Here is a 22,187-nt window from a genome sequence, read left to right on the forward strand (position 1 = left end):
ACTATGTTATATCTATGTACAAAATTGTCAAAGAACTTTTAAAAATTAAGAAAAACAGGGGCTGGGTAGATGGCTCCACTGACTGTTCTTCCAGGGGACCTACATTCAATTCCCAGCACCCTCATGGCAGCTCACAACTGCCTGTAACTCCTGTTCCAGGGGATCTGATAACCTCACAGAGACGCATATGCAGGCAAAACACCAATGCCCATAAAAATACATAAGTTATAAAAATGGTACTGGGGTGACCCCAAGAACAATCTTATGGATGTTGGGTAGAGAACGGGTTAGGGAGAGTGTTGCTGGAGTTGAGAATGGAGGAGAAAGACTTGGTCTCAGCTTTGGTGAGTGGACAGAGCCCAACAGGTTTAGCTTGGGAGGAAGTGGATCTTCAGAAAGCATCCATGCTTGCAAAGGGGTAGAAACCTGGCATTGGATGAAGGTGATCTCAGCCAATACCACAGATGCTCAGAAGTACACTGGACTCCTCATTGCTAGAAGAATGGCTGGGATTTTATCATCTCCTGTTAAAGATCTCCCTAGTAACCTGTTCCTCCCCCGAGCTGTCTCTATCTCCTGGCTGACTACCACTGCGGTAGTCAGTGATGAGGGTAAAAGCTGAGCTGGAGAGCTCTGGCTTAGATGTCTATTGGAATTTTGGGTTGCTTGTTCTTGTGTTGGTCTTGTGCGGGCAGTGATAACCACTGTGAGCTCATGAGTGGACCTGATATGTCCAGGGGAGACTTTTACAGTTGTTCCCTGTAACCTTTGGCTCTTAGAATCTTTCTGCTCCTTCTTCTGCAATGTTTCCTGAACCCTGTGTGGAGAAAGTGCAGTAAAGAGTTTCCTACAGGGATGAGCATACCAGTTACTTAACCTCTGCACTCTGACCCGCTGCATTCTGTATTCATTGCCATTCATTGCAAAATAAAGCTCCTCGGTTGAGAGCTGGGGAGTGTACTAATAATCTATCAGTGTAGGAACTTAGACAGGTTTCATCTTTTTAACACAATAGATGTGTGTGCCATATTTCTTATAAAGTCATATTAAGATATAGTATGCTTTGAAACATAGGTCTATACTGGGTATCATTTGGGAGTCATCAATAAATAGAGCATAATAGAAAGTCAGGCATATATACCAATCAGCTCACATGAGAGCTTAGCACAAGAAGGCTGAAACAGCTTTGATGAGTGATAACAGAGTTATAGAAATTTCTCATCAACATGCCTCGCACATAATAAAGTCTCAGTAAATCATTGTTTCCACATAGCAGCGATCCTTCCTCACTGGTTAGAGAAATGGCCTAGCATAAAGATAAGTTGTTGTAGCGGTGAGGACACAGGCAGGGACACTAGCATGTGGGGTTTCCTCCTCCCCATGGGGAGGCCGGAGCAGGTCTGTTAGAATGGTCTCTGAGTTAGGAAGAGACCTTTTCCACAGGCGCTTTTCCACAGAAAGTCACCCACAGCTTGAGCTGTCCCTTGATGCGTTCTATTTTTTTTTTGTCTAGGGGACTTGAAGTCTCCTAGCTGATCTCCTTGCTCCTCCATCCTGGCTAAGAAGAGACAGCTCATTAAAAAGTCATAAAGAAAACCATCTCACTCCTCTGCTCCAGCATCTCCAGAGACCCATCACCTCATACAGAATGAGCTAGTCCAGGATGGAATTGTTTGAGAATCATACTCTTCCCACCCCAGGCTCCTTCCCATCGGGCCCTGTTCACTGTGTTCCAACCATGCTGGCCCCGGCTATACACACCCATGCTTGTCGCCAGACCTCTGTTCTTTCTGCTTCACCAGCCTGCAGTACTCTTGCAAGGAAGGCACTCTGGCTCACTTCCTTCCCTCTGTCGGCTCTACACAGGTCAGCAGACCTGTGTGGGTTAGTCTTATGTCAATCCGATGGGGGAAGGCCAGCCAGCCCACAGTAGGTGGGGCCATCCCTGGGGTCATGGTCCTGTGTTCTATAAGAAAGCAGGCTGAGTAAGCTGGAGGGAGCAAGCCAGTAAGCAGCATCCCTCCATGGCCTCTGCATCAGCTCCTGACTCCAGGTTCCTGCCCTGTTTGAATTCCTGTGCTCTCTTCCTTCAGTGATGAACAGTACTGTGGAAGTGTGAGCCAAATAAACCTTTTCCTCCATAAGTTTCTTTGGTCATGGTGTTTCATCACAGCAGTATTAACCCAAAGACAACACCCCTCCTCCCTAGCTTCTACAAACCCTAGTTTGTAGAAGTCCTATATACCCTTATGTGCTCACATAACTCTGGTGTATATTTATTTCAGTGGTTATTTCTTTCAGATAATATGAAAATTATGTGCAAAAAAAATGCCTCATTCATTTCTCCTAGTAAGACATAGGCGTTAGTAAGGTAAAATCATGATTTTATTTCTATTTTATTAATTTAATTTTGAGGTAGGGTATTTCTGTGTAATTCAGTCCTGCTTGCTGTCCTGCCTCAACCTTCTAAGACAGATGGGGTTATAGTGTTTGACCTTCTTAAAATAATCTAAGATGAAATAATATAAGGGCCCATTCTGGTTTCTTGGAGGACCAGAAAGTACAGGTGAGACTTGATTCATAAAGAGGAATCTCTAGGTCAGACGAAGGTAACCACTCAGCGTAGAATAGCTGCACATGTCTGAGTCTTGTGGATAGCAAAAGTAATAAGTTAAAACTTGTAGTGAAGGCAGCATCGTTCTGATTATGCGGAGTGATTCCAAAGTAGCCCTCCAAACAAAAGGTCAGCTCATTCCCTGTGGGCATTAAGTACTCAAAGCACCTCCATTAGCCTTTTCCCCCTGCTTTTGGATAGTGGTTGCTGTCAATGCCTACACAAGACAGGGAGCTACCATCTGCTACTACTGTCTCCATTGTCGGTTCCAGCAGAGACTGAATATTGTGCTCACAACTCAGTTTGAGATTCACGGTTTCCAGCTGAGCTGGGTCAGTATTCCGTCAGCAAACTTTTTAGCTCTGGAATCAGATGTCCTCCAAAGTATTTTCTCTGACTTCCACATCCTCACCTAACAAGCCACCCTTCCCCCGACAGGAACAGGCAAAGGACACACAGACCTAGGCTGCCAGTGTCTGGCCCCACACTTGAAAACTTCTGTACTAATTGAAACTCTGCTGAGCTTGGCAGGACTTCTTGTTTCAATTGCTGGTGAAGACTTTGAGCCTCTTCTCTCTCCTGGTTTCAGCATCTGGAAGGAACAGACAGTTTGTAAGACATACTGCCCTGCCGTCTGGGATGTAAAGAAGGAAACCTGTAGCCAGCTATCTCTAAACACAGCGTTGAAGTGCATTCCAGCATCCGAAGCCAGATATTTGGCAACGCAACTGTTAACGTTCTGTGTTTTTTTTTTTCTCCCTCCCCTCCCTGGGATCAACGTGACATCACCAGTGTAATTTGAGTCCGGAGCTTTGTTCACACTTTAAATAGCAGTCCAGGGTTGATTTTTACAACAGACTCCCTGGAAGTGCCCAAGCAGAGCTGTGGAAGACCCACATCGATGAAAGCAAAGCAAAGCCACCAAGCCACCAGCATGTCCTCTTCTCTTCGAGTAAGCCCGTCCATCCACGGCTACCACTTCGACACAGCTGCTCGCAAGAAAGCTGTGGGCAACATCTTTGAAAACATAGACCAGGAGTCCCTGCAGAGGCTCTTCAGGAACTCCGGAGACAAAAAGGCAGAGGAGCGGGCCAAGATCATTTCTGCCATCGACCAAGATTTGGAGGAGAAAACTCGAGCCCTCATGGCCCTGAAGAAGAGGACAAAAGACAAGCTTCTCCAGTTTCTCAGACTGCCGAAATATTCCATCAAGGTGCACTGAGCCGAGCAGGCTGGGTAAGGAGCTTATCCACCAATGAACCTTTAAAGACCCAGTGAGCCTGCCAACCCGGGCAGGGGCAGTGTCCCGTGCAAAGGCTTGGGAGCTTCTTCCGACAGGACCCCGAGGATGGAAAGGGCCATACCTCACCAGCTACAGACAGACTTCCAACTCATTGCAGCCCAGAGCTGTCACACTGAGAGGAAGAAAGTGCCTTCAGCAGGCCTTGAGAACTCTCGCAGCAGAAAAGGAGCAACACTGCCTGAGAAGATGGGGTCACAGACCAGAACGTGGCATTTGTGGGGACTGAGTGCAGCCACCCAGGGTCGGCAAGACCCTAAGACTAAACTCAAACCTAACTTGGTTTTTGTTCTTGTTGTTTGGTTTGTTATTTTGTTTTGTTTTCTTTTTTCTTTCCTTCTTTCTTTTTTTTTCTTTTTTCTTTTTTTCTTTCTTTTCTTCTTTTTTCTTTTTCTTTTTTTTTGAAAAATATCGATGTGGGTAGGGAGAGGGAGGAAAGAGGAGGAATATGAAAGATAACTTTTTTTTAATCTGAAAGTTTTAAAATGTGGCTAAACCTCGATACTGTTTATTGGACAAGCTCAGTAATTGACTGCTTGCGTTTGATACAGTGCCTAAGACAGTGCACCCCCTGGTGTTAAAGTCAAAGAACTGGATGCCTTGCCCAGCTCTGTAAAACCTACACCCTGTCTGTTTTTAGAAGATTTGTACACATTTCAAAATGGTTTGCACAAAGTTGAAATAATGGGGTCCTTCATAAATCTGAAGGACTGTGAACAATTTTCTAATGTTTCTTTTTTACTCTCTGACTAATGCTAAAATGTAATCTAATGAAATGTTCTGTAGCATTAGGAAGTGATTATGGGAGATTTTTAAAAGGATGCTGTGGGTTTTTTAAAATAATTTATTATACATTGTAAGCGATACATAGCCCTAATAAATTATTATCAACTTAGCTTCTCTTGCTCTGTGATGATCGGTCCCAAGGGAAAAACATAGGATGGTAAATTTTGATCACTGTAAACTGTGTGCTGATGACCAAACTTTTCCAAAACAAGTGATCGCACCCCAGTGTGTAGAGAACCCATTTTAAACTTCATGGCATAGATGTAATTGCCCACAGAGTAATTTGGCAACATTACTTCATCTACCCGTTATCTATCTTCAAGTTTGTGAAATTTCTCCTCTGTCACTATAGAAGATACGCGCCCATTTATTTCTTCCTAGACAGTATGTTTTGAAGTAAGCGTGAACCATGATAAAGTTTCCTGGGTTATTATAACATGGCCATCTCTTTCCTTACTGCAGCATACTTTATAATAAATCATTCCCATAGAAGCATGCACCAATGCCCACTGTGCGTCCTTAACTGGAAGGCAAAAACAGTTTCCAGAGATTCAGCAAACCTACCAAGTTTTCTTTTTTGAATGCTGAATTTGCTATATCAAAACAATGAGCTCTCTGAAGTCTTTCAGGAGGGTTAAAAGAATTTTATTGTATTTTTCACGTTAATGGAGTCATTTGTTTTACATCCTAATCCCAAATAACCATCCTTCCCTCCTCCCAGCCCCTCCCTCCATCCACCCTTCTTCTCACTAAAAGGGAGGAAGCCAGAATTTTAAATACAAAAATTATAAAAGGAAAAGAAGGCAGTCTTAAAATATCTATATTTAGTTATTAATTATTAAAGTTGTTGAAGGTCATTACAAATTAATCCGTGGGATCCTTATCTAGGCTTGTAGTTCAGTATTAGATCAATGACCAGCATGTACAAGACCCTGAGTTTTAGTCCCTGAAAATAAAAAAAGGCGGGGGGGGGGAATTATTCTAGAAGTGTGTGTGTGTCTGTGAGTGTGTGTATGTGTATGAATGTTGTGATGTGTTTGTGAGTGTGTGTGATATGTATAGGAGTGTGTGAGTATGTATGATGTGTGTGTGAGGATATGTGTGAGCATATGTTTGTGACTGTGTGTGCATATGTGTGTAAGCATGTGTGATGTATATTTGTGTGTGCCATGTGTAAGTGTGTGTGTGTGTGATGTGTGAGAGAGAGAGTATTGTGCTTGTGGGTGTCCTTGTGTGTGTGTGTGTATGTGTTTGTATGTGTGTGTGGGGGGGAGCCCATGTGCATTATCTGGGAGGATTATTCATAATCTTCATCAGATTTTCAGAGACAACAAAAGATACCAAAAGAAGTCAAGACCCACAGAGGTAGCCTTCAGAGAGTATAGTCTTTGACCAGAACATGCTCAGGAAAGTAGAGGCTGTGGAGAAGTCCTCTGTTTCATTCTCCTGTCTCTCAACCTGATACACACTGCTGTCTGTGTGTTCTCAGAATAAGTGTCCTAGTCCTTATGAAACCATCATGGGAAATCTTTAGGTTGCGCTTCATTCAAAGACAGAGCTTGGCATGTCTGCCTGTGCTTGAAATCCGGAACTCAAGGCCAGCAGCCATCACTTGGTAGAATCTTTTTAAAGACCAGTTAGTCCATCCCTTCCTCCCTGCATCCCAATGAAGGGAGCACATCACGGATGCTGAGCTTGGACCATGGGTTTCATGCCCCACATGCACTCAGAGCTCTGTATTCTGCTGCCGCCCTTCTCAGTAGAGTGCAGTGTTGTCTGTCTTCACCAATACACGAGGGAGAAAGAAAAGGAAAACTCCTCTGGTAGGTTGTTACAGGCACTCGCCCCTCTTTTGGGAAGAAGGGAGCAGAATCAGGAAGATGGAACAGGATGAATTTTAACTACACAACAAGCAGTAGTGTCAGATAAAAATAGGGCCGTGGGGTCAGAGAGTGCTCAGCAGTTAAGAGCACGAGCTGTTCATACGGAGGACTTGTTTGGGTTCTAAGCACACATAACTGTGTGACTCAAAACTACCTGTGATTCTAGAGATCTGATACCTGTTGCCTCAGCAGGCATCTGTGCCCACTTGAGAATCCACACACAGACACACACATGTGCAAAATCAAAAATAAAGTTTAAACGACGTAAAGGAGGATTATTTCAGTTCTGAGTCCTATTGCTGACACAAGGAGGGCCATATCAACTGTAAGATCTTAGTGTAATAAGAGATAATAAAAGCATAAAGGGTTTAGTGGCTCATTAATCCGATCACCTCACTGGGATCATAGCGATCACTAACGTGAGCTGACGTATGGCACAGAAGGGCAGATAGTTCTCTTAACGTTTTGTGATGTAAGAGATCAGAGAACAAGTGTCTGCATGTATGTGTCCCCAGGCACACAGGGCCCTAAGTTTCAACAACTGGGGAAACTTGCTGATGACGTACAACTTAAGAAGGATGGCCTTCATGCCCTTGGACAGCAGCTTTTCCTCTGTCACCAGGAGAGACCAAGTTCCCCTCATCCTCCGTAGTCACTGACTCACTAATCAACTGAAAAGATGGGAACACATGGCTTCTGTCAGTTGCTTAGTCTCACCTGTCCATCTGCCTACCACAGTGAGCATGTGCTAGTTAATCATTTTAGTGGTACCGTACATCTAAGGCATGTTCACAGCTTGGAGCCAAGGTCCCCCCTGATGGCTCCTCTAGGCAACAAGGGGCTTGGGTGTGGTATTCTCTTTGGGTACATCAAAAGCACAGGTTTTCTGTGCCATTCGCTTGCTACATGCTCCTAGCAGGAGGAGAATTCTGTCGAATCTGGGATTTATTGAGAAAGGTCTAGGTTAGGTGTCTAGCTACACATTCTTCCATTGTCATGGGTGATTTGAATGTCGTTGACATTTCCCTGAAAAGTCAGATCTGCTAACTTAAAAGAGAGGCCACTGCCTTGGGGACTCTAGGTCCTTGCAGAGAACACCAGACATCTTTCTGCTTGTACAGACATTCCCAGCATGGCCTAGGTTTTAAATGATACTTCGTGCATGGGGAGCTGATGGGGGAGGGTGTGTTACCGAATCTGTGCCTTATTCGATCCACCAGCAAAACGTAGGAGGTGCATAGGAATGTGAGCCAAGGCCAGAAAAGACTCTGCTTCCTGTTAAAGGGTTGACAAGGGCTTTGAGACAAACAGGAGGCAGACATTTGAACAGCAGTAGCCATGGTTGTGACTGGGCATGCTTGTTTGTCTGAGCATGTATTTGTGTGTATAAATGTGCATGTCTTCCATGTGTGTATCTAAGGATATCTGTTTCTGTGTGTGTGTTTGTGTGTATGTGTACATGCCTAGGTAGTCTGTATTTGTGTGTGAGCCTGCATCTATCTAGGTGCCTGTGTCTGTGAGTGTATGTGTGTGGTGTTATGTATGTGTATCTAGGTGTGTGCACCTATATGTCCGAGTGTATATCAAATGTGTGGCTATGTGTCTTATGGCTGTATATGTGGTGTATATGTGTGGCCTATATATGAGTGTACATATGTAACTGAGTGTACATGTATGCATGACTCTATTTGCATGTATGTGTGGGTGTGTATCTGTGAATACCTATGTTTTTTGGTCTATGAGTCTGTGTTTGTGTGTCTTCATGGCTGCATGTGTCTGTGACTGTGAATGATGTCTATGTATACATGAGTCTATATTGTATGATCTTGTTTGTGTTTGGGTGATTTCATGTGTGTACCTTTGTGACTCTGTTTGTGAATGTGTGTCTGTTTGTATTTGTTCATGGGTATGTAAATGTAAACCTCTAAATGAGCCCAGGTATGTGTCTGTGTATGTGTCCATGTGAGAATATATGTTCATGTCTGTGTGTATATCTGTATTCATTTGTATACAATGTCTGTATGTGTGAGTGAATATTTCTATGTTTTTGTCCAAAGACTGTGTGAGAATGTGTGTATATCATCCGTGTTCATGTGTACGCATATGTGTCTAGGAGAGTACATATGTTTGTGTGAGTGTGTCTATGTCTATGTATGTATGTGGTATGTGTGTATGTTCATATGACTGTGTGAGAAGGTGTATTCACATGTGCATTATCTGTGTTTGTGTGATGTAGGTGATGTATCTGGGTATATGCATATAGGTATATTTGTATATGCATGTGTCCATGTAGATATATGAGACAATGTATTCATGCATGCTCCAATGTGTGTATCTGTGTTCCTATATATGCATACATCTGGGTGAGCACCCACGTGTGTGTGACTGTGTCTATGTATACATGTGTCTATGAGGCTGTGTGAGGCTATATATTCATGTATGTTCTTGTGTCATATGTATATGTCTTGGTGAATGCATGTGCACATATGTACATGAATGTATGTTTGTGTGCATATTCATGAATGTATATTCATGTGTACATGAATGTATGTTCCTATAGCTATATGAGCATGTGTGTTTGATTGCATCCATGTATGTGCTGAGAATTAGCATGTAGTCCTAACCTGGGAGATGCTTCAAGGTTCCATAGAAGAGTAGCCGACAAAAAGGAATCCCTTTGTGCTGGCCCATAGGCAGATTGTTCATAAAGGCAGGAAAGTGAATTGTGTTTGAGTCTCCCATTGATTGTGATCCCGGAGCAATAAAGAGTGACAAGTAGAAGATGACTGAGCCTTTAATGACACATAGGATTGATTTGTCCTGAAAGCAATGGAGAAGCAATGGGGACTTTTCATAGGCCACTGACACTTGCACATCTGGCCTTGAGCAACAACATGTGAGAGAGCAGCTGAGCTCGCAGCTCGCACAGATCCCTGCGGAACCCCACCGTCTTTTCACTGTGCCGTGGAGGGAGAAGGCGTTCGGGGACCTTTACTTAGTGATGGCAAGCTGCTATATCGCAACTCCTCATGACACAGGAGAAGAAAAGGCTGTGAGGTGAGATGGGAAAATGTGCAATCTTCCACACTGCCCGGCTAAAACCGTAAGATCTGTGGTCACACTGAGACTGTGCATCCAAGTCTGACTATTATACTCTATGCATGAATAGCTGCCTGTTTCTAGACATGTGGAGTGTCTGTCTCAGGACCATTAAAACAACTACATTTCAGTGTGAGCACACATGGTCCCTAGATGCAGTTCAGAAACCTGCTAGCAAAATTACCTTACAGAATTTTGGCAATAAACATCATGTCCTGGTAAGGTTTTATGGAGTTTAGAAAAAGCAGGTTTTTCCTGTAGCAATTTTACCACTACACGCTACACCAAACACTGCAGATGGGGCTGTAGGGAGATGCCCAGAGCACCTCTTGCCCCACACCCACACTCTAGGCTTTGTTTTCTCACACGTGGGCAGTACCAGTACACAAAGACTACCAGATTGAAACAGGAAGTCAGGGGAAGAAGAATTTCCAACTTTTCTTTGGACAAATTCCTTTCTTACTGTTGTCTGTGATTGGGAGACTTCTGCTCCGTTTGATTCTCACAGGGCAGTTTGATCCCCAAGGGCAACGGTGAACCTGTACCTGACTGGCCTCCCATGGTTGCTGGCGTTCCTCCAAAAGCAGTAATTTCTCTTAAACACAGCAGAACCCCAGTGAAAAGTTTTGATCATTAACAATGCTCGCCAGAGGCACAAGGTGAGGGAAGAGGCCTTGTGTGGGTTGCCTGTGCTTTCAGACCCTGACCGTTCTGGGTGGCTGGTGCCCCTGCCTAGACTGGCTGTTAAAATTTTTGCTATATTCCACCTCTGAGAGAGGGCAGAGTCTCTGAGCCCATCTCCACAGTAGGGTAGAGCTGTTATCATCTGTGTGCTTTTCTGATTCCAAACCCTTTGGTTATAAAGCCCGAGACAAGATATTCCCAAAGCTCAATGGGTAGCTGCGGAAAACATGTTTTACTAAAGCCATTTCTTGGGTTATTCTGGGTCTTCTGTCCCTTCATAATATAAGGCCAAGGAAAGAATCTATCTCAGGGCTTTGTGGCTTTTCCTTAGCATAGTAATTCTGTCATTTATTGAAAACACATGGCTCAGGTTTTGATGGGAGCGCTGCATTGATTTTAATAATTGCAGGAGGCATAGATGAATCTCTCCTTCACGCCGCCGAACTGCATGCTCTTTGTATTTAGTCTGACATTCGGCGGACATGTATGTTTATCAGGAGGTTTTGTTTCAGGACACTCTCTCTTCTCATGCCCCTTCTGGAGAGCTCTTACCACCATTAAAAGGTTTGGGAGAAGCCTGTTAGTCTTGGGGAGTCCTCCTCTCTGACAGTGAAGTACCCAGGCCCACCCTCTTCTCTGCAAGCTTCTTCTTACCCAGAAGGTCTGGGGAACACTTTAAAATCCAGGCTGGGTTTAATGATCCAGTTTCAGGGGAGGAATCCTTCTACCCATGCATAACAATTGTTCCTTGGGTGCTGGTACAGCTCAGTCAGGCTGAGAACCACTGACCTAGATCAAACTAACTTACTGTGCTCCCCGTAAAGACAGCATACCTCCATTCCTCCACACATCTCAAGGTGCATGTGTCTCCATACAGTTTGCAAACCACTGATCCGAGGCATGATTTGCTCCTTATCATGCAATGACTCATTCTTATCCTATCTAATCCAAATAATACCATTACCCTGACTTTCTGTTCCGAGGAATCTAACCTGACTGTACCAGTCCCCAGTGATTACATCATCACTGAAACTCCCCAGAGTGCATAGTCTTAGCAATTGCTGCGCTTTTCCAAACAAAAAGGAAATGTCTTTTCTCCTTCCCATGTATTACCTGCTTGCCGATATTCTAGAAGTTTCTTCCTTACTTCAGACAAGTTAGTCCTTACCAGCAGCCACTTAAGTGAATTAGTTCATCAGTGGCTATGGGAAGGCTCTCCTCCTGATGTTCCTCATCCACAGAGACCCTACAGGGAGGACTGGGGGGTACCTGGCAGCCTCAGTTGGGAACACAGGACTCCTGAAGTCAGCACTGGAAAAACAACCAGCAGCAACAGGATGCTGAGGGACAAAGCTGCTCTCTGATTTTTCTCACTTGGTCACCTCTCTGATGACACCTAGATAGCTTCATGAATATACTGTCTGGTACACAGCAGACAGACAAACTGAGCAGGCCACTGGGGTTTATGAAGATCAGGGTTCTAGTCCTGTGGCAGCCTTTTAGTTAGTTTCGTACAGTTTTGAGGAAGTTATTTTTGCTTTGTTCAACCCCTTTCATCATCAACTTATGGTGATGACAATAGAACCCTTTAGTTTGCAGTGGGACCACTGCTGTTCATGGTTTGAGTCTGAAACATTTGTGACTTACGTTTGGGATGCTTATTCCCAGAGAGGGGCAATATGTTGAAAGCCTGTGAAACTTTTAGGAAGTGGGAGATGTCTGGTAGAAGTAGGGTACCATCGGTGGGCACTCGGAGGTTATAGACTCTGATGCTGGTATACACTGGTTTCCAGTCTACAATGATGCTCTCCCTCTGCCCCACCATGAACCCCACCATGTATGACTGTACAGTCTGAAGCCATGAGTCAGAGTAAACCACCCCTCCTTAAGCTGCTCTGTCAGGGATTGGGTCATAAACCATAACTAATACAGCATTGAAGGATTAGCTTAACAAGAGAAATGTATTTCTTCCCAGTTCTGGAGGCTGTGTGTGAGGTCAGGGCTGCTGGTGTCTGTGGCTCCTCTCTATGCAGACAACAGGCTCCCAAGTCTCTCATATGCCCTCCTTCTGTGTCTCTAATGTCTAATCCACAGACATACTGGACTAGAGGTCAGTCTAATGATCTTATTCTAACTGACTTTCCTCTTTCAGGGTCTACCACCAAATACAACCACATTCTGAGTTATTTCTGCGCATGGATTTTCGCTATGCCTACTGTAATCATTAAAATCAATGCAGAGCACCCCTCAAAACCTGAGCCATATGTTTTCAATAAATGACAGAATTACTATGCTAAGGAAAAGCCACAAGGCCACGAGATAGATTTTTTTTCTTGGCCTTATATTATGAAGGGACAGAAGACCCAGAGTAACCCAACTCAGAACACCTTTGTGCCTGCCTCCTTTGATTGCTGTAAGTCTGAAATAATAACCTATGTGGCAGTTAAGCTCTTGGTCAAGTGCCAGAAAGGGTGTGTGAGCTCTGCTCTTGGTTAAACATTACAAGCACTTGTAGCATAGAGCGTAATGTAGAATAGGCGGTTCACAAGTCTTTGGTTAGTTTTTAACATGAACAGATATCACTTCAGCACAGGTATTCGTGTGTGACATCAACAGTACTCTTTGAATGGACATTGGCATCTGTCTCCTTGGCCCATTGTAAGTGACCCACCAGGGAGAGCCATGGTCCATACTGAAGGAGCATTTGGCCAGAGTGTACAGCCATTAAGTACTTCGCCTACTTTCCCTGAAGCGTGGTAGCTTAAACTCCGTCAGTGGAAGGTAATAATCTGGAGAGCAGATCTGTTGACATTCTAGTCTGTTGTTTTTGATAAAGTCTCTGTATGTCTTGGGACAGATCTAAGACAGCTGAACACGGTGTCCTGGCCTCTTCCAGTTTGAGTCCTAGCACAACTAGTTACTGCCACAGCCTGGGTGTTCCATTCGGGTGAGCGTGACGAAGGCAGGGAAGTTAGTTCCCCAACAAGGAAAAGGTGGTGCTGACCACAGAAGTAACTCTATACATCTTACCTTATAGGAAAGGATTTCGGAATCAATGGGATGGCTTAGGCAGCAACATCATCTCTGTTTAAGTAGCGTGGGAACTGGGGAGGGACGTCTTGCTACTGTTTTACCAACTAGGCTTTCCTGGGCATTGATTTTAATTTGGGGGAAAATATAATAATATTTGTGTAATTTCTTTATAGTATATCTTATATAATCATATATATATATATATATATATATATATATATATATATATATATATATATATATATATCATACTGTGTTATCCTAAATAGCCATTTAGTAAGATAACTTGGTTAAAATAAATCAGTTAAATAAGTGTCGGACACTGTATAGGCAAAATGACAATTGGAATATCTGATGTTTTGGGCTTAAAACATCTTACAGTCACCAGTAGCCATGAACAGTGACTTTTTCACATTTGAAGATCAAGCCTAGAATGTGAACTTTTTTTTTCCTGAAAGATATCAATGGCTTTCAAATCTGCCCTTTCCCCAATCTCTTTAAATTAGTTTCTTGTTATTTTAAACAGATGTAAAAAAATTTTTTTAATTTGAATTTTAAAAGTTCACTGTCACTTTCAGAGAGATCTGTGAAAACACAGACAAAGGAGGCACAGGGGTTGTTCTAGAAAGCCTGGGATATGTCCCATACAGCAAGACTCAGAACCCTGTAGCTAAGCTAAGAAAGAGCAGAAACAACATTCTCGGGACCACAGTTGATGCTGAAAGACAGTCAGTCGCTCTAAGGAAACACACCACCTATACTATAAACAGTGCCTCCCAATTTTGTTAAACAATGGGAGAAATTTCGCCAGTAAATGACAGGGTGAAGGTAAAGGGTGCTGGAAATCCCTGAGGACGTTCACCCGACCTTGGCAAGCTTTGAAGGACTCTCCACAGCAGAGTTCACCTCCTGATCCCTGAGACATACGGTCATCACATGGAACAGATCAATCCAACTGGCAGTCGTGTTCGGGTGAACACGTGTGCTTAGCATGTAACTCTGTATGTGCCTGCTTGCTTTCTTCTGATCTGGGTCAATGTCTCTGTCTGCTGGTTCTCTGGCCCGTCTGGGGTCGGCTGGTGGCTCGGTGATGTAGTGTGACCTCATTCAGATGGATGGTGACTGGCAGACTTTAGGCCATGTACACATTTCTCAGCTTCTTCCTCTTTGGCTGGATACTCTGTTCAAGCAAGCCTTTTTTGTGAGATCATCTCCTTACCATGCACACAGAATAACTCACCCTACAGCTCTGAGAACCAACATCCTCCCAGAGAAAAGATCCAGATTAGTTGGTGGAACTCCATCACTGATTTGGGGATTTTTAACTCACCCCATGGCAAGCTAACACAGTTCTCAACCTTCTGCCTCTGTCTCTGGAGCATCTTCCCATAATACGCGCATATACTGAAGTTACGTTCAGAAAGCACCTAGCATCGTTCTTCTATAAGGCCAAGGTAAAACAGACAGAGCAAAGACTTCCCTCCTGCCCTCACACATCTGTGTCAGCATCAGTGCAGTTAGCAAGTGTCAGCAGGTTTCGGAACAACCGTACTGTCTCCGTGCCATTTTCCATATGGAAAGTGTAGGTGGTGTCACCAGACCTCTGAACTTGTTCCCTTCTTAACCTACTTCTGGAAAGGTTTTTAAATGAACTGCCTGTTCTGTTCTAGGGGACAGCGGGCCTGCTGCGATGCTGACCTGGGGGAGACAGACTGACTCAGGACAAAGAATAAATGGAAGCCATGGCTCCTGCAAGCAGGAAATGCTTTGATAGGCCCTTTCCTCTTTTTGTTACATGAAGGACCTTGACAATGGGCTCCACCTAGGGCAGCTGCTCTCGCCCCGGTGATGAGCGCAGCACATTTTTTCCGCGTCAGACTTGGAGTCTGCACCAGGGAGTGCTCAGGAAGGTTCAGTTACCATGTCTGGGTCTGTCCTTGAGCTTCTCCACTGTGGAGGGCGGAGGCTGCAACCTGAAGGCAGACAAGAAACCCTTTGGCACGCGGTTCAGGAAGTCCATCTGCTACTCTTCTTGTTCCTCTGACCTTTTGCTAGAACCTTCCCTAAGCTGGAAAGAAACTACCAGAAATAAAGCTAAAGCCAAACCAAGTTAGACTAAAGCCAAACCAACTTCAAAACCAAGTAAAATTAGCAAGTACTAAGTGAGTATCACTTTAATCTTTCTGACTGGGTATAATATTAGGACTATACAGTATTATGCATAATTTCATTTAACCTTTTCAACATTCTTGGTAGGCAAGAAGTATTGTCATCTCTATTTGGTGATGAGGAGACCAAGGCTCACTGAGGCTCACCAGTCTTTCCGAAGCCTATCTGATTTTATTAGAAAGACTCAATCCCCGTCCTACACAGAATCATTACTCCCAAAGAATCCCAAACTCTGGTAATTATCATTTTTTATTCTCCATTTCAGTATTTAGTGTCTACGAGACTCTTAGGTGGGAATAAAGGGGCCTGACTCAGATGGTCTAGCTCCATTCCATGTGACATTGTATAAGTTACCTAACTAAGGGCTATCCAGCACCTTTTATGACATTAGGGACAAGACTTAAATGGAATTTCAGCCCTTCTTGTGCTTCTATTACAACCGAGTCATAAATGGTGTGTGGACTTTGTGGTCATTTGGGTAGCTACAATCAAATAGTAACAGGAGTCATCAGGTGTCAAGTAGGTGTCACCAAGAACACCGAGAAAGTAGAATTCTTGTCCACACTAGTTAGACAACGTGTGGAACAGCATGATAGTTGTTTAAAAGCTTTGCTGTGGAATGACCATATGGTTCAGCAAGGCAACTTCTGGGTCTGCACCCTCGGAACCAAGAGCAGAAGCTGAGGATTCATTAGTGTGTGTTCTAACACACATGCACACACACACACACACACACACACACACACACCCCACTTACATTAGCCAAAGATAGGGGCAGTGAATCCATCCGTGGATCAAGGGATAACAAAGAGTGACACACACAAATGAACTGTGATTCTACCTTAGAATTCTGACACACACCAGACCTGGGTGAGTCCTGAAGACATCATGCTAACGGAAGTAAGTCAACCAGGAAAGGGCAAATCCTGCTGGATCTCACTGGCCTGAGTTAGCCATACAGAGGCAGGAAAGTCAGTTTGAGGCTGAAGGAAGTGGACAGTTGAGTTGACATGGAGCTCTATTTTAGAAAGAAAAGTAGTTAGATGATGGCTGATATGAATTTTTAGGTACAGTGCTTTGTGTCACTTAGCACTACACCTAAAAATACCTCAGAGGGCACATAGAATTACATTATAAAGAAGCAGTTGAGATGTTTATTGGGCATATAGCTGTAATCCCAGCACTGGGGAGGCTAAGTCAGTATGACCTTCAATCAAATCAGCTAAGATCCCATAGTGAGTTCAAGGCCAACCTGGACTACATAGTAAATTTATACCTTTAAAATCTAAATAAATAAATAAAGTATCATTTAGAATAAAAATGAAGGTAAAGTTAAGGTATGGATTTTAGTACCAATGTTTAAGAATATTTCCCATTCTTGAAGTATTGGAGTCATCTAATTTCATAGTTATTTTTAGGGATTTTCAAAACCTTATAGCTTCTATAGGCAAGAACTGTAAGTAAGCCATTGATGGAATTCTGCACCAAAGGGAACAGGATGTAGGGACATGCCATGACACAAGCTCAAGAAGGATGCTGGGACATGATACAATCCTGTTTGGAGAGGTAGAGCAGATCTGGGGCAGTTAGATCAAAGCAATGCTATAGGAGCTCAGCCAACAGGAATGAAAATGGCTACGGAAGATGAGAGCTGTGAGCAGGCTGAGTGGGCGGGGGAATCTACAGAGTGTGCATGGTGGAGTGGTGTGAGCAATGCTGCTGGGGAATGCCAAGCTGGAGAAAGGAATATTCGGATGTGTATGTGTGTGCATGTGCACATGTATATGTGTTCACATGTGCATGTGTGTATGTGTGTATATAATGCGTGTTCCAAGGCAGGCTCTATGCAGCTGTGGCTAGCCAGGATCTCACTTTGTAGCCATGTAGACCTGGTTTGCCTGCCTCTGCCTCCCAGGTGCTGGAACTAAAGGAATATGTCACGATGCTTGGCCTAATTTGTGCTTTCTTTCTACCAGAGGGTAGCAACAGTTCACAGAGTGAGTCTCACCAGTTACCTACCCATTCATTGCCTGCAGGATCAAGTTTGATTTCCTTAGATCAGCATCTATGAACCTTTGTTGGGTGGATTCAGTATTTGTTTGGGATGCTGACCTGGGCAAGACTGTCAGGCACCAGAGGGAATTCAAACCAGAAGATATCCAGTATGAAGCTGTAGATGCTGAGCAAGAAAATACGTAATGAACAACCATGTCAAGCCTCTGGTATTGACTTATATGCAACCAGGGAAGGCATTGCTCTCATGGCTAACCATTGCATTGTTTCTCAAGCATGAGTTCAGGAGATGTGAAGATGAATAGGCCTGCTTTGAATTCCGACAGAGGTAGAGAGGGGACCATGAGGGCAGCCACATCTACAAATCATTGTAGTTAAGGTAATCGGTGCCACACAGCAAAATACTGTAATAGCAACACTAGCTGAGAAGGGGGTTTGCAGACGCTCCCTAGACAACACGTTTTCTGCCTAGAAGCTACCCACAGCCCAGCTTGACTGAAGAGAGCCTTTCTCTTCTTTGGCTGCTTTTCCTTCTCTCAACCCTTGTCCTTGCTAGCAGTAGTCTGGGTTCTGGAGTCCTGGCTCTGGCGGCACATCTTCCAGTAGGGCCACCATCCCATCTGTGTTGGTGCCCAGTGATGCTTGCCCTTTACCATGCAGATCTGAACCCTGTCAGTTTCCTTTTCTAAAAAGCTTCGTGTGATGCTGTCCATGGGTCTGCAATGCAAAGAGCAGTGACCATTCTGTGAATTCCTGGAGACAACCCCACCCCCACTTCCCAAAGCTCCCTGCATCTGCTAAGAGTGAAGCTAGCTGTCTTCTTGAATGAGCTAGCATCATATTGGGTATCCCAGGCTGGTCTGCAGCTCCTTAGCCCGGTGTGGCCTCCTGAAAGCTGGGACTGCAGGTGTGTTCCATCTCTGCCCTTCCTGGTGGGAGCTTCTTTCCAAGTCTTTTCCTTAAATGAGTCAGAGACTTGCTCTGATTCATCCAGATCCTTAGATGGTACGTCTGTTTGTTATAAGGTTGGGCTTTAATAAATATTTGCTCCATTGAATTCGAATTAAAATACTATTGCATGTGGATACAGTGTGTACAAGTGTATGCTTGCGTATTTATTAGTATATGTCTCGGTATGAAATGTCCTTTTCAGTGAGTCAGAATAGACAAAGTGAGTCACCTTGAGTTATAATGAAATGTAGATCACAGTTTTCAAGGCAAGGGAATCACTGACAATATGTATTTGATAAAGATTTTTTTTTTTTTTTTTTTTGGTTACTGATATTAGGTCTTCAGACCCTAAGCTGTGTCTTGTGCCTAGGGAACAATCAATAAATGTCTTTCAAATGCTAAATGAGAGACACTGAATTTCAGTTCTGTGAATAATCACCATTTTAATCCCTGGGAAAAAGTGGCTAAAACTGTGGTAAGATCTTCATTTTGCTAGGATAAGGTGGGGGCGGGGGTGCAAATAAATGGTGTTTTGGGCATCAACTAAAGAGAAAGCCAGAAAAATGAGAATTTCCTACCATATATTAAGTTCACATTACCTTTTTCTTTAATTAAGAACATTTTCATCAGTAGCAACAGAAATGAAATGTAAGACCTTTTCCCATGTGAATTATCTTTTTTCTTAGCATTCCAAATTGTCTGGATCAACAAGGTTGTGTTTTGTTACTATTAAATATCAAAAGAGACCCACTTCACTGCAAACATGAAAGTCCTTTCCGGGTCTCTTTTCAATTTTGCTGATGAGGAAGATTTGGCAACTCTACTTGGTACCAAAATAACCCTGTTTTGCTGACCATTAGCATCTTCATAGGGCAGGCAATGATAATGAACTCGGAACACAGGAAGTTTACCATTTGGCTGTACTAAAATAGACCACTACGGAGACACCTCTCCCACAAAACTAGGCTAGAGTTTTTCATTTTATCCACATTGTTGCCATTAATATGCTATATTAATAGGGCAGTCACATAATTAATACTTTGGAAAAGATTGTGTTATTATACATGCTCTATCTGCATATTTTAAAATAATTTAAAATGTTCCATTGCCTGCTAAGTAAGCATCATAGCTGGGCTTGTGGGAAACAAATGTGAGCAGATGCTTTTGATACCCATGTTTTTCTGTAAAGAATTAAATGGCAACTTAGTAATTTTTCAGGGATAACTTAGTAGCAACTTGGAGTTGGGAATGAGGCTATACACTGTGTTCACCCTGTGGTTGTGTGTCTTCTGACTCGCACAGCTAGGAGCTGGGAATGGGGCTATGTATAGTTTTGACTCTGTAGTTTTGTGTCACCTAACTTGCACAGTATAGTCCTTGTAGATTTCTGTTGCCATTCAATTTTACAGACCAGGGAGAAGTAATTGTGCTTTGCCTGAGTTCTCATGGAGTTAACACTGAAGGTGAGAACCAGACTCCAAAGCCAATATCCTCCTTTCCAGATTAAGAGTTGGTCAGAGAGTTGTAACTGTTTGCATTACGCTGATATGTCAGTATGCAAAAAGTATACTACACAATCCTGTCTGTATTTCTGATTACAGAATTTTATTTCCTCAGTAAACATTTCCTGAGTGTCTACTATGTATTTGATGTTCTCATTGCTAAAAATAGATAAGACACAGTACAATCAGGAGAAAGAGACAATTTAAAAACAAATGCAATTCGAAATTACCGGTGTCCCATTTTTTCCCAAGCAAGAAAATGTCTATTTCCAGTGATTTATACTAGAGATATTTTCTTACAAAGAGAAGAGGCATATTTTACATCAACTGTTCCAACACAGTGCTTTAGAAAAGTTGCTCATTTGGTTTCCGGCCTTTTAACTGTACCACTGATTCAGCTGTCTTTCTCGTCCTTCAAGGGAGATGTCTATGCTTGAGAACAGAGTACCTGCACAGGTCTGGGGCACGCAGGGCTGAGGGAGCAGGACTTTGAGCCCCAAGCCTGGCCCTGTCACTCCAGCACAGTAGACTAGTGATCTAATCACTCAACTTCACACTCTGTCCCGGAGTAATGAAAGAGATATCAGCCACTTTAAAGGCTCATTCTTCAATAAATGAGCCAACAAGTATCTACTTAAGTCATTTCCACTCTTCCTGTTCCAGACCTTTCCCTCTGCTTTAAATTTAAAGATGTTGGGACTGGGGTGGGGGCGGGGGATGAATGTTTCCTGGCCAAGGTCTTTCTGTCTTTTATGGCTTAGATTCCTTGTGTATACATTTCTGGCTTAGACTTTACCATTGCAGTTTAGCAGCAAGAAGAGCATTTTACAAAGTGTCTTGGGTACACTGTCACTGTCAGCTTCAAACTACCTCACCAAGTCAAAATGCCCAGATTTCCCAGAGAAATGCCCTTGGTTAAAGATCCTCCCCCACAACACGGGAAACACTGCACTCATCATCAAGCAAGATGGGAGCATCAGAGGTGCTAGGAGCTAACAGGAAATGATTCAGGAACCAGCAGTGCGTCTGCCTTGCTGCCCCTGCGTTGGCAGGAGGGGACTTGCCCCACCAGCCTTCCCTGAAAGGCTTACTCAGTGATTCCACAAGCTCTTCGAATTGTGAAATTTCTCTCTACTCTTTATCTTTTGCAATCTCCACCTGCGGAGTGGGCACGTCTAAATGCTGCCTTTCTGTGAAATCCACAGTGTTTAAATATCCCTTTCTCTGTCTGTCCCTCTGTTGTCTTCTTCTCTGTCTCTCTGTCTCTCTGTCTCTCTGTCTCTCTGTCTGTCTCTCTCTGTCTCTCTCTCTCTCTGTCTCTCTCTCTCTCTCTCTCTCTCTCTCTCTGTGTGTGTGTGTGTGTGTGTGTGTGTATCCTACTGTAGGCCAGATTCTGTGACAGAAAGCTCTGTAAAGAGAGAAAGGCAGCTTTGAGGGATGAGACAGGGAGCTGGCGCCTGAGCTTCAGCACTTGGCATTTGAGCTGTACCCTTAGAACAAAGCAAAGCAGCTCCCCAAACTCCCAGTAGCTTCTGTGTGGAAGGTAGACAGGGTGAGGGACAAAAGTGTAGCCAGAGGGAATAAGGTGACTTGGGTGGCACTAAGCATCAAGGGGGTGGCATGGGAGACGTAAGCATTTGTGGAAGGTGTGGCTAGAAGAGCAAACTGGGAAATGAATGTGTCCCAGAGGCCAGCTGTGTCTTGAGGCTGCAGCAGCGGGGGTTAGCAGGGTAGCCCCAGCTGCACAGTTTCCATGGGCTTGAAGTAGCTCTCAGGCAGGTAGCCTGCTGTGTTGCAGACTGCTCATAACCCTCAGGACCTCTTTTTAGATCTGGGAGAGCTAATCCTGTTTATCCCTTACTTTACTGCCATTTGTAGGCACTGCAAGGAGACACCATCCCTGAAACAGGGGACTAGGTATGAACCAAGCTAGTCGGTCAGTCACCATAGACAGAATGGCCGAGCAGTAGGCCTTTGCAGGGAGTAGCCATGCGTGACTGAGTAGCAAGGAGTCTTGTTGGCTCCTGAAAGGGGAGGGGGTGTGTTCTTCCAGAGAAACACTTTAGCCTTAGAATGTGACTAGCAAGACAGGCATTGTCTATTCTTTAAAGGTCTCCCAGTGACCAAATTTGGCCTCCGAGAACTAAACTTCG

The 22,187-nt window shown here is 43.8% G+C and overlaps 1 protein-coding gene across 1 annotated transcript; it reads left to right on the forward strand.

The window, feature by feature from the left end:
* Positions 1-3,482: 3,482 nt before the first annotated feature.
* TCIM (transcriptional and immune response regulator) lies at positions 3,483-4,782 on the forward strand. The gene has a single exon (XM_080928544.1). The coding sequence runs from the start codon at positions 3,516-3,518 to the stop codon at positions 3,834-3,836; it is 321 nt and encodes a 106-aa protein (XP_080784670.1). The 5' UTR covers positions 3,483-3,515; the 3' UTR covers positions 3,837-4,782.
* Positions 4,783-22,187: the final 17,405 nt, after the last annotated feature.

This window comes from Micromys minutus, assembly GCF_963924665.1.
Source record: "Micromys minutus genome assembly, chromosome: 14".
In the NCBI taxonomy this organism is placed as follows: domain Eukaryota; kingdom Metazoa; phylum Chordata; class Mammalia; order Rodentia; family Muridae; genus Micromys; species Micromys minutus.

Coding starts and splice junctions, on each gene's coding strand:
- TCIM (XM_080928544.1), top strand. CDS start 3,516: ATGAAAGCAAAGCAAAGCCACCAAGCCACCAGCATGTCCTCTTCTCTT.